The sequence below is a fragment of the Ornithorhynchus anatinus genome, chromosome X3 (assembly GCF_004115215.2).
Source record: "Ornithorhynchus anatinus isolate Pmale09 chromosome X3, mOrnAna1.pri.v4, whole genome shotgun sequence".
Taxonomy (NCBI): Eukaryota; Metazoa; Chordata; class Mammalia; order Monotremata; family Ornithorhynchidae; genus Ornithorhynchus; species Ornithorhynchus anatinus.
In genome coordinates, this window is record NC_041751.1 from 1989370 (window position 1) to 2002707 (window position 13338).

General features: G+C 50.8%; 1 protein-coding gene across 1 annotated transcript in view; it reads left to right on the forward strand.

The window, feature by feature from the left end:
* The window catches only part of GABBR2 (gamma-aminobutyric acid type B receptor subunit 2), a 211613-nt gene that overhangs the window by 151796 nt on the left and 46479 nt on the right, over positions 1-13338 (forward strand). The window contains 3 exon segments of the mRNA XM_029053600.2: positions 4593-4743; positions 5516-5648; positions 10969-11076. Coding sequence (XP_028909433.1) covers positions 4593-4743; positions 5516-5648; positions 10969-11076 — 392 coding nt within the window.

Genomic DNA, 13338 nt, shown 5'->3' on the forward strand with positions numbered 1-13338 from the left:
TTAATCTCGTAACATTAGCGGGCTTAACTTGATTACGGCCATTAGCCTTTTAGCAGCGGAGGAGGGTTTCGGCCCGTTATTAAAGCAATTACCCGGGAGTCGACGGGATGGCAGTGAACGGCCAGCGCCGCTTCCGTCGCTCTTGTGGGTTTGGCTGAGGGCTTCCTGCAGATGTGACTCTGCGGGCAGGTGATTTCTTTGTGCCCCGAGCTAGCCGGGGCACCGGGCCCATCGCTCGAGGGGTTGCCCCGGGACTGTCCTCGCTTGCTTGGCCACCTCAGCATTTTGTATAGTGCTTAGCACTTAGTACGGTGCTCGACCCTTAGTAAGCTTTTGGTAGAGCGCGTGCTTCGCATGTACGAGGCCCCGGGTTTGATCCCCGGCATCTCCACCCTTTCCTTTCCCCGTTTAGACTGTGACCCCCGTCGTCGGGCAGGGACGGTCTCTCTCTGTTACCGAATTGTACATTCCAAGTGCTTAGTACAGTGCTCTGCACGTAGTAAGCGCTCAATGAATACTATCAAATGAATGAATAAAATCCCACGGTTTTCACCTCGAGGCCGGACACCAGATTTATTAATAATAATAGCTGTGGTACTTGTTAGGCACTTAATAATACTGATAATAATGTTGGTATCTGTTAAGCGCTTACTGTGTGCGGAGCACTGTTGTAAGCGCCGGGGTAGATATCGGGTCATCAGGTTGTCCCACGGGAGGCTCACCGTCTTCATCCCCATTTTACAGATGAGGTCCCTGAGGCACAGAGAAGTTAAGTGGCTTGCCCACAGTCACACAGCTGACAGGTGGCAGAGCAGCGATTCGAACCCATGACCTCTGACTCCCAAGCCCGTGATCTTTCCGCTGAGCCCCGCTGCTTCCTGTGGGCCGAGCACTATCCTAAGCACTGGGGTAGATACAGACTAATCAGGTCGGACACAGTCCCTGAGCCACGTGGGGCTCTCAGTCCCCATTTCAGAGAGGAGGACACTGAGGCCCAGTGAAGTGACTTGTCCGAGGTCACCCGGCGGACATGTGGCGGAGCCGGGATTAGAACCCAGATCCTTGTGGCTCCCGGGCCCGGGCTCTACCCACTAAGTCGTGGTGCCTCTTGTGGCTTACTAGGAAGGCTTTACCTTCTGACTTATGGCCCTGCCTCCTCACACCCTGCTCAGTCCAGGAGCCTCCGGTTTTTGGCGGATGAGAAGGGAGAAGAGGAAATAGAACATTATTCATCTGCCCTCCTACTCATAGCCCAGAGGGGATCCTCTGTGGAAATGCAGCAAAGTGCTCTGCGTAGAGTAAGCTCTTAATGAATACTATTATTGAGATTACTACTACTAAATGTGTTTCCAGCCATCATTCCTACTCCCAAAATCTCATGCGGCAAAGGAGAGATATAGATAGCTGAAAACATATGAGTGTTGGTATTGTCCTCTCCCCAGCGCTCAGTAAGGTGCTCTGCCCACAGTAGGTGCTCAGTAAATATGATTGAATGAATAAGTCGATCTTCACTCTCACTCTAAGAGGTGTGCTGGGCGGGGCTGGGACAACAGGAGAAGGTGGGATAAAGGAGTTGTAAAATCTTTGCGGGCGGGGGTCGTGTCTGCAATTCTAGTGTACTGTGCTCTCCCGAGTGTTTAGTACAGCGTTCTGCACGTAGTAAGTTCTTAGTAAACACCATTGATTAGTTGATGAACAGGCAAGTGCAATTTCTCCTCTGGCTCCCTGGAATTCCCACCGCAGCGGTCCTACTCCGGACGTGCCATCGTCCCACCAGAGGCAGGACACGAGGTCACTCCGCCTCTCCTGGTTCTAAACTGGAAGCGGCGTGGCCTAGTGGATAGAGCCCGGGCCTGGGAGTCAGAAGGGCCTGGGTTCTAATCCTCTTGTCTGCTGTGGGACCTTGGGCAAGACACTTCGCTTCTCTGTACCTCGGTTCCCTCGTCTGTAAAATGGGGATTAAGACTGTGAGCCCTAGGTGGGACAGGGACTGTGTCCATCCTGATTATCTTGTAGCTACCCCAGCTCTTAGAACAGTGCTCGGCACCTAGTAAGCGCTTAACAGGAACTGTTATTATTAGCAGGAGTAATAATGTTGGCATTTGTTAAGCGCTTACTAGGTGCCGAGCACTGTTCTAAGCGCTGGGGTAGACACAGGGGAATCGGGTCGTCCCACGTGGGGCTCACGGTCTTAATCCCCATTTTCAGATGAGGTAACTGAGGCACAGAGAAGTGAAGTGACTCGCCCACGGCCACACCGCTGACAAGTGGCCGAGCCGGGATTCGAACCCATGACCTCTGACTCCAAAGCCCGTGCTCTTTCCACTGAGCCACGCTGCTTCTCAGGCTGGCAATCAGGCTGGAAGGAAGCTGAGATTATGCATCAGTCCACATTAAGACAACCCTTCCAAGACTTTCATCAGAAATGCAGAGTTTGATGCTGAAACTAGGTACTAGGCCATCATCAAATGAAAAAACGTGGCTCGGTGGAAAGAGCACGGGCTTTGGAGTCAGAGGTCATGGGTTCGAATCCCGGCTCGGCCACTTGTCAGCTGTGTGGCTGTGGGCGAGTCACTTAACCTCTCTGTGCCTCAGTTCCCTCATCTGTAAAATGGGGATTAAGACCGCGAGCCCCACGTGGGACAACCCGATTCCCCTGTGTCTCCCCCAGCGCTTAGAACAGTGCTCTGCACATAGTAAGCGCTTAACCAATACAAACATTATTATTATTATTTATTCATCGTAAACTCAACCACCTGCAAAGGCAGCCATTCCAGAAGCCACTGACAGTGGGAAAGAATGTTTTGTCTTTGGCTTCTTCTACTTTCAGCCGGTCTCTCGAATCCATTTGATTTCTGTTTAATCAGTCGATCGATCGATTGTATTGATTGAGTGCTTAATGTGCGCCGAGCACTGTACTGAGCGCTTGGGAGAGTACAGTATAACAGAGTTGCTAGGCCCATTCCCTGCCCACGACGAATTTACGAGTCTAGAGGGGGAGACAGACATTGATAGAAAGTACAGATATAATAACTGTGGGTTTTATTAAGCACTTACTATGTGCCAGGGACTGTTCTAAGCCCTAGGGTACGTACCAGGTAATCGGATTGTCCCACTTAGGGCTCACAGTCTCAGTCTCCATTCTCCAGAAGAGGTCACTGAGGCACGGAGAAGTTAAGTGGCCGCAGACAAGTGGCAGAGCCGGGATCAGGACCCACGACCTCTGACTCCCAAGCTTGTGTTCTTGCCACTAGGCCATGCTGCCTCTCCCTGGTATGGACATAGGTGCTGTGTGAGGGGTGAATGGAGTGTGCAAATCCAAATATAAAGGTGACACAGAAAGGAGTGGAAGAAGAGGAAAAGAAGGGTTAGTCGGGGAAGGCCTCTTGGAGGAGATGGGGCTTTTTCATTTGATGATGGCCTAGTTTCAGCATCAGACTCTGCCTTTCTGATGAAAGTCTTGGAAGGGTTGTCTTAGTGTGGACTGATGCATAATCTCAGCCTCCTTCCAGCCCGACTATGCAAAGTGAGGCTTAACGAGCTTCACGTCTTCCTATAAATGCCACCGGTTGATTGATGGAGTGCTCCCAGAGCAAAGTCATCAGCCGTCGGAAGACCCCGAGTGTCTAATTCAAAAGCTATCAGGGTTTGTTATGGCTATATAACGGGTGAGATCCCACTGGAAGGCCTGGGGCACATCAACCAATCGCTCGATGATATTTACTGAACCCATACTATGTGCAGAGCATTATTAAGGGCTTGGGAAAGCGCGATATCATAGGGTTGATAAAACGCTGTCCCTGCCCACAGAGAGCTTACGGCCTATAGGGGGAGGCTGACGTTGAAATAAATTACAGATGGGGGAAATGGTAGACTATAAGGATGTTTACGGAAGCGCTTCGGGGCCGGGGTCAGTATCAAGGTGCTTAAGGGGTATACAGCCGAGCGTATAGTCTGTGCAGAAGGGGGGTCAGATTGGTCGGGGCCGGGGGCTTATTCTGGGAAGGCCTCTTGGAGGAGGTGTGGTTTTAGAAGGGTTTTGAAGTTGGGAAGGGCGATGGGCTGTCAGACATGAAGAGAGAGAGGAAGTTCCGGGCCCGAGGGACGTCACTTCACTTCTCTGGGCCTCAGTTACCTCCTCTGTAAAATGGGGATTGAGACTGTGAGCCCCACGTGGAACGGGGACTGTGGACAACCCGATTTTCTTGTGTCCACTCCAGCGCTTAGCACAGCGCCTGACGCCCGGTAAACGCTCAACAGATACCACGATTATAATTGCACCTTGACCGATGCCACGGTTCTTTCTTCCGGTGGCACACGACACCTCAGGGCCACCTGGGCTGATCAGAAAACCGCCCCTTTTAGCAACAACTGATGGAAGGCATCCAGAATCGAACCAGTCTTCCATGCTGCCAGAGTCTCGCTGAGCCAACAACTCCTGGGTTAAAACAGGCGACCGTGAAGACCCGTTACTTGATCTGGAGTTGTTTGTGCCGCTCTGGATCCGCTGTGGGGTCAGGGGAGGGGGATTTTCTCTCCGAAAACCAAAACCCCTCTGGGCTCAGTTGCTTTTTCTCCACGACGTCCCTTAGGTTCGGAGCCTCCCAAAGATAAGACGATCATCCAGGAGCAGCTACGGAAGATCTCCTTACCCCTCTACAGTATCCTGTCAGCTCTCACGGTCCTGGGGATGGTCATGGCCAGCGCTTTTCTCTTCTTCAACATCAAAAACAGAAATCAGAAGTAAGCCTCTCGTCGCCCCCTCGGTTTCAGAACTGTTCTCACGGAGGCCGGGAGGAAAGGGGTTGGGGCCGGATCCCTCCGGGGCCTCTCATGTGGGGAACTGAGGGATTTCTGAAAGAGAGCCGTCGCCGAATCCCTCGATCCGGTCACTGAGGGGAGGGGATGGAGTTCCCTCAGCTCTGAGGGGCGGGAAGCTCCCAGTCTGAAGCCCACGTTGGGATTTGGGAGCGAGGGGCTACCGGGAAAGGGTCAAATTGACGGAGGGGCCGGTCCTACTCCCTAGGAGCCCCCGAGGCCGATCCGGGGTTCAGGTCAGTTGTGGGACAGCCAGCCGAAGCCATCTTTATTCCCGACCTTCCCCGGGAATCCCTTCAAGCTGCTCCTCCAGCACATAGAACCTCAGAAAAAAGCGTCACCTCTTGGGGGGTGCTCAGTTGGTTTGATATGGGCGTCCTAACACGCTGCGTGAGGATCTTTCCGATCGCCCCGAGGCCAACCCCGAATCCCCAGGCTGGTCTTGGGGGCGTTCCTAAAACCCAGATTCAAATCCTCATCGCATAAGGGACGGAACATTTCTGTGGAAATGAATGACAGGAAGCGTTCGCCACTCGGCAAATTAGTAGTGAACGTTTTGAGAGGTGTTGTAAACACCAGCTATTTTATGTGCACCGTCTTCCGTCTGCGATGCGTCGCAGAGCGGGGAAACCACATTCGCGGTGGTTTCACAGATGGCAATTGTTCGATTAAACGTACGTTCTCTTTCTGTCGCTAGGCTAATAAAGATGTCTAGTCCCTACATGAACAACCTCATTATCCTTGGGGGAATGCTATCCTATGCATCCATCTTTCTTTTTGGCCTTGATGGATCCTTTGTCTCTGACAAGACATTTGAGACACTTTGCACTGTAAGTAACTCGATCTATTCTCGCTCAAAAGGTATTAAATGAAGCTTTGTTTCAGAGAAATGGGAAAATTGAATATACATTATGGGGTTTTAATGAACCGTCTGTACATCTACGCGGATCCTAGGGTAGCCGGTCATATTTCTAGAGTCACTTAGGGAACGGATGCTTAGCCGGGGCCGGCTTCATTGGAGGATCCTCCCATCAGTCATTTTCCCCAGCCCATCGTGCTCTGTCCCTCATCCATCACTCCCTCCTTCCCTTCTTCCTCCCTGATGGTGGGCGTCGTGCGATTCTCGACACGGTTTCGTTTCTCGTCGGACCCCCTTCCCCGCCCCCTTTCCTCAGGTAGGGGGGAAGAAGCAGCGGGGCCCAGCGATTAGAGCAGGGGCCCGGGAGTCAGAAAGAGCCGGGTTCTAATCCTAGCTCCGTCGCTTCGCTGGGTGACCCACACTTAAATTCCTGGAGCTTGGAGGTGGATCCAGGGCATCTGTGCAGTTGATAGGGGTGAAATGATGAGGAGGATTAGAGAAGGTGGATTGGAAGCACTGGGCCTTCTGACGGCAAAGCTAAGAGCGGCTTCACCCTGTGGGGTAGGTTGAAGTTGTAGGCTGTCGGCCTAGACGGGCCTGTGCTAGCTGGGGGATTCCAGAATTTGGGACAGGGAGAAAGGAGGAGAGCCTGTGCTTTGGATGTGGAAGCATCCTGGCCTAGGAGAAAGAGCGTGGGCCTGTGGGCAAGGAATGTGTCTGTTATATCGCATTTTCCTCTCCCAAGGGCTTATTACAGTGCCCTGCTTGAAAGTGCTCAATAAATACAATTGATTGATTGGGAGTCAGAAGGACTTGGGTTCTAATCCCGGCTCTGCCACTCGCCTGCTGTGTGACCTCGGGCAAGTCACTTAACTTCTCTGTTTCCTCAACTGTAAAATGGGGATTCGATACCCGTTCTCCCTCCTACTTGGACTTTGAGCCCGATGTGGGCCAGGGACCAGGGTCTGACTTGTTTAACTTATATTTACCCCAGGGTTTGGAGCAGTGCTTGGCACGTAGACTGTAAACTCGTCGTGGGCAGGGAACGTGTTGGCTGATTCTGTTGCACCGCCCAAGGTCACACGGCGGACACGCGGCGGAAACGGGATCAGAACCCTCGTCCTCCGAGTCGCAGACCTGGGCTCTCTTCACTAAGCCACGCTGCTTCTCAATAAGTGCTCAATAAACACGATTGACAGACTGACTGATATCTATCAGTCAATCCATCGTATTTACTATGGGTGGAGCATTGGGAGAGTACCGTGTAACAAGAAACAGACACGTTCCCTACTCACAATGAGCGTACATCGTAGCCCACCCGTTTCTCGGTCCTCTGGGACGATGCAGTCAGTAAGGCAAGCAGTTGAGTGGAGAAGCAGCCTGGCTCAGCGGAAAGAGCCCGGGCTTGGGAGTCAGAGGTCATGGGTTCGAATCCAGGCTCTGCCACTTGTCAGCCGGGTGACTGTGGGCAAGTCACTTCACTTCCTCTGGGCCTCAGTGACCTCATCTGGAAAATGGGGATTAACTGTGAGCCTCACGTGGGACAACCTGATTACCCCAGCGCTTAGAACAGTGCTCTGCACAGAGTAAGTGCTTAACAAAAACCAACTTACTATTAGCGCTTGGGAACCGAATGATCGTGTCGCCAGAGTATACGTGGATTAAGGCCTGGACCTGTTCTTCATCCCTCTCCATCTCTCCGGTGAGGGGAAATAAAAAAGCCATCATCGCTAATTTGACTCTGGTCAATGGTAAACTCTAAACAGCCAGACGAACGCAGTTGATGTATTCGTGGCTAGCCCCTCCCAGGAGAACCGCGGGGCTTCTTGCCTTTTTTTGTTGTTGTTATTCCCATTGATAATTTTAGTGCTCGTGGAATCATCAAATTGATGGCGCTGGAGAGGGAAGTTTCCAACTTGTCTAGATCCCAGAGAATTCAGGTGCAAACTCTTTATCCGTGATTATCACACGCCCAGGGAAAGCTTCCTCGACCAAGAGGGAGAAGCACCATCAGTTCATCTAGATCAATTTCCTTTCGGGCTTTTAAAGCATCATCAGACTAGAAATCAATACTAATTCCGGGAGAAAGGAATATGTGAAGTCCCGGTGTTTGTCTTCCCCAGTTTGAGATGTGGATACACCGGCTAAGAGGAGACCCTTGCTTTCCAGAATAGCCACTGACCACTCGGGAACTTGGGGTCTCTTGGGTTTTGAAGTGTATGAATGAAGCCCAAAGGATAAACTATTTTTTTAATGGTATTTGTTAAGCGTTTACTATGTGCAGAGCACTGTTCTAAGCGCTGGGGGAGATACGGGGGAATGAGGTTGTCCCACGGGAGGCTCACAGTCTTCATCCCCATTTGACAGATGAGGGAACTGAGGCACAGAGAAGTGAAGTGACTTGCCCGCGGTCACCCAGCTGACAAGTGACAGAGCCAGGATTCGAACCCATGACCTCTGACTCCCAAACCCGGGCTCTTTCCACTGAGCCGCGCTGGCTTCTCTTACTGTGTGCCGGGTTAGGTACAGGCAAATCGAGATGGATACAGCCCGAGTCCCGCATGGTCCTCACGGTCTTGATCCCCATTTTTCAGTTACGTAACTGAGGCCCAGAGAAGCGAAGTGACTCGCCCGTGGTCACACAGCAGACAAGTAGCAGAGTCGGGATTGGAACCCAGGTCCTCCTGACTCCCGGGCCCTGCTCTCCCCACTAGGCAATGCTGCTTCTTAGTCCAAATGAACAACTGGACCGCAGCTAAGCATCCCAGAAAGCAAATCTTCCCGATTCTTGAAGAGCTTTCGAAAAGGAGATTTTGCGTCTTCAGCGAGTCATGCAAATCGGGGGCTTACAGCTACTTTAGTCGGTAGGCACGTTCTCATTTCTCCTCCAAACTTGTCTGGCTGTAACTCAAGACACTGGAGATAATGGAGATTAATGGAGGTAATGGAAGGGCGTCGCTCGCCATATTATGCAAAATCTTATTTGGCTGAAGACCAAGAAGCCTCCCTGGGTTGCCTTGGGCCTTTCTTCAGGACCCCCAGTCCCAGTCTTTCTCGATTCTCATTCCTCCCTGTCCCCGCCTCCAGGTTTGCTATATCCCATTTTGGTGATGGAAGGTTCAAAATTAAGACCGAAGCTCCAGGGAAGACCTCATGAGGCTTCACGGAGTAGGAAGGTTGCTTCGAGGGGTCTCCCGTTTGTTCCCTTTTTAGTATGTTTCTTGATTGACTTGGTGACTCATTTAGCCCGTGGCCTTCTATGACCCCCCTGATCGTTTTAACCCTAATCGCATCCAGCCGGAAGGTCTTCTCTTGGAATTTGTGAAGTTGTCTTTCCCCTAAGCAAACAAGGCTGTCCTTTACCCTATTAACTATCATGTTTAGAATCTAAGCTTTCGTTGTAATATCGGACCATGCCGTTCCATCCCGCGGGGCCTGCATTCAAAATATCTTCAAAATACCATGGCCGGGAAAGAGGTCTTTGCTATTCTCCCTTAAGTCACCGGAAGGATAACTCCAAAATTGAAATAGTCACCTTCCTCTGTCCCCACCATTAAACGAGGAGAATTTACTCCTGCCTCCATTCATTCGGACCGAAGGAGCCCCATCTACCATAGAACCCAATACTTAGTTCTGAATGTGTTGCAAATAATTCTTTTCCAAGGGAATTTCCTTTACCCCCTCCTGTAAAGAGGCTGGAGTTTTCCTTGGGCTTATTTTTTGTGTGAGTGTTAGAGTTTTTCTCCATCCCGTAGAGATCCCTTAGCTAAAACGTTGAGATTTGGATACTGTTAAGTGTTGGATTTGATGCTTGAGTCTGATCCGGTATATTAATCTGTGGCCTTGACTTTGTGGCAATGTGATGGCGAGGGCAATTCGCGTCATTTGCAAATTCTAGAAAGGAGCCCGATCGCTACAGAAACAGAACAGTGCGTGGCCTAGTGGAGAGTCAGTCAGTTGTATTTATTGGGTGTTAACTGTGTGCAGAGCCCTGTACTAAGCACCTGGGAGCGTACAATATAACAGACAGACACATTCCCTGCCGACAACGAGCTTATAGTCTAGAGGGGAAGGCAGATATCAATATAAAATCAATGATTACAGATCTGTACATAAGCCCTGTGGAGAGAGCCTGCATCTGGGTGTCAGAAGGACCTGGGTTCTAATCCCGGCTCTGCCAGTTGCTTGATGGGTGACCTTGGACAAGTCACTTACATTCTCGGGGGCCCAGTTTCTTCAACCGTAAAACGGGGATTCGATGCCTGTTCTCCCTCCTACTTAGACGGTGAGCCCCCGTGCGGGACGGGGACTGTGCCCCACCTAATTAGCTTGTACTTATCACAGTGCACAGAACAGTGTTGACACGTAGCAAGGAGCTTAACAAATATCATTTTTTAAAAAGCCCGTAAAGTGTCCTCTGAAAAGCACCCCTTTCGACTTCACCGGAAGTCACTGATTGTACAAACGCTTTCCTTGTCTTGTCTCTTTCCGCCGCAACTTCTCTTTCCCCTCGCTGCTCTGAAGAGAGAAAAGAGACACATCAGATCCTTGACTTCTCCTCCCTTTCCTCTCCCATCCCACTTTTCCCACCCTTGCACTTCCTTCACGCTTCTTGATTCTTAACCTGCTGTAGGACGGTCCTTCCTTGGGGGGCAAAGGGGGCCGCCGATCGATCTATCGATCAAAAGTATCGATCCCTTTCTGTGTGCAGGGTACCGTGCGAATCTTGAAGAACACGCTAGAATCAGCAGGCACGATCCCTGCCCTCGAGGAGTTTACCTTTTACAGTTTTTACGGAGGGTAAAATAAATAACTAATCGAGTATAAAACTAGGTGTATAAGGATTAGGAGGTAAGAGAGCAGTAGTTGAGTGCTGAGGCGGGAAGGACCAAAGGGTCAGTAGGGAGCAGAAATGGGGAGATTCGCTAATGAGTGTGAAGTTTTGCCCTCAATCGTCTCTCCCTCCAGTGATACTCTGTTTTCTCAGAGCTTCCATCGACATTATGCACATGCTTTTAATTATCTTATGGCTTTGATGGTCCTCCCCTATTCTGCCTTCTGATTGGTTGGTGGTAAAATTAAGGAGATCTTTAAAAGGTCGAGGACGGGGGATCGGGGTGAGGAAAACTATTAGCCGATGTTTGATCCCCCATTTTTTTTTTTTTTTTTTTTTTTGGTCTTTCTCTATAAGGTGTAGATTCAGATTCACCTGAATTTGCTTTGCTTGTATTTTTAGAAAATTAAAACCGCCTTCCAAAGGGTCAAGTCCCATGTCTTCTGTTGGATTCTAGGTCCGGACGTGGATTCTCACAGTGGGTTACACCACTGCGTTTGGAGCCATGTTTGCAAAGACCTGGCGGGTCCACGCGATTTTCAAAAACGTGAAAATGAAGAAAAAGGTGAGTAACGCACTGCGCTGCCCGACTCCGACCTTTGCCGTGTTGCCTGGTCCTCTGAAAGAAACCCCTCGACCCTTCAGAGGGTGCCGCAGAGGGGTTTTCGCACTCCGAAAGGGCGATCGGCGCATCCAACTTTCTTCCCTCCGTAATTTAGGACCGGGCCAGTGGCGGTGACTTGGGCAGGGCGCTGAAAGGGCAGTGAAAGAGACGGAGTAGGAGGGTCACGTTTTGGGGGGGACGGTGGGGGGGGCGAAGTTCGAGAAGGCCTTTGCGGCCCGAACTTCGACAGCGAGCCGCTCCGGGAGTGACCCGGAACCGAAACTCGCGCTAATGACTCCGGCTAATTCACCGCAAGACGGTGTGCCTGAATGAGAATCCTTTCCCGGCGAGGATGCCACAGACCCGGACGCACGTTATCTCTCCACCGTCCGGCCAAGACGAACTTTCAGCAGGAGCGAGGGCTGGCGAGGAAGACGGCGACTCGTCTTAGCGGTCCTGTTCGGTACATACCATTCGGAGCTGGGGAAGACGCCCCAGGGTTTAGGCCACACTGCGATAAGTGGAGAAAGCTTCATTCTAAAGAGCGTTCCTCCCTCTACTGCGATACTCTAAATAGCCCAGAGGAGAACGGTTATTGGAAAATGAAAAGTCCACGGCCAGGGGGATCGGCCCGTCGTATTTATTGAGCGCTCACTGTGTGCAGAGCACTGTATTAGGCGCTTGGGAGAGGACAGTACAACAATATAACAGACGCATTCCCTGCCCAAAATGAGCTGACGGTCTAGAGGTGACGGGATCATCAGTAGGTACAAAAAGACACGCATCAACAACACCGTACAGAGTGAGGGCCAGGTATTGCCCGCTGCGGTGATGGGCTCCTGGAGCAGCGTGGCCAAGGAGATAATCAATAAATCAGTCAATCAAGGGTATTTACTGAGCGTTTACTGGGTGCCGGGCACTGTATTAAGCGCTCGAGAGAGTAAGATACAATAGAGTCGGTTCCCGGGCCACAGCGAGCTTGCAGTCCAGAGGGGGAGACCGACATCGGTATGTATACACAAAATACAGATGTGTACGTAAGTTCCCCGGGACTGAGGGAAGGGTGATAAAAGGGAGCCCGGGCCTGGGAGTCGGAGGACCTGGGTTCTAATCCCAGCCCCGCCACTTCCCTGCTTGGCCAAGTCACTTCACTTCTCTGTGCCTCGGTTTCCTCAACTGTAAAATGAGGATTCAGTAGCTCTTCTGCCTCCTCCTACTTATAATTACCAACATTATTATTATTACTTAGACTGTGAGCCCCATGAGGGACAGGGACCGTGAATCCGCCTCTACCCCAGCGCTTAGAACAGTGCTTGATACCTAGTAAGTGCTTAACAAATGCCATTAAATGAAAAAGACAGCCACTAAACCTACTGAAAATTCTAGGCTCTGAATGAAAAGCAAAGCTGCACACAGCCGGAGGACAATGTACAGAATCCTTCCCATAGGAAGTAATACTTCAGTGGTATTTATTCATTCAGTCGTATTTATTGAGCGTTTACTCTGGGCAGAGCACCGTACCGGTCGCTTACTGGGGGCTTACTGCGTGCAGAGCGCTATATTAAGCACTTGGGGATTAAGAGCGTGAGCCCAAGGTGGGACAGGGACTGTGAACAATCTGATTAACTCGTATCTACACCAGTGCTTAGGACAACGCTTGGCACATAGTAAGTACTTAAATACCATAATTATTATTATCTGACCAGGGTGCGAAGATGAGAAAACCCACATACATGCCCACACTTACACATACGCACACATTACATACGTTCATCGATCAATCGGTGGTCCTTAATTAAGGGCTTCCTGTGGGCAGGTGACTGTACCGAACGTTTGGGAGAGCACAAAAGAATAGAATCAGCAGACACATTCCCCGCCCATGTTGAGTTTACAGTCCAAACTCCGTAATCTAAATTTAAATGCAACTGAGGACTGTCTATAATCTCGTCATGTGCCTTCGTGAATTTTAGACCCTAGAAATCAACGGAAACAGCTGGCGCTGCCCGCGTCGTAACGACCGAGCACATTCGGGGGAATTCTGGGGCTCGAGAAAAAGAGGAAGGGGGAGTGGCAGTGGATTAATCAATCAGTCAATCAATGGTATTTATTGAGAGCTTACCGTATGCGATGCACTGTACTGAACGCTTGGCAGAGTACAGTAGACAGTAACAGAGCCGATAGGTCCCCTGCCCACAGTGAGCTTACAGGCTTGGGAGTCCGAAG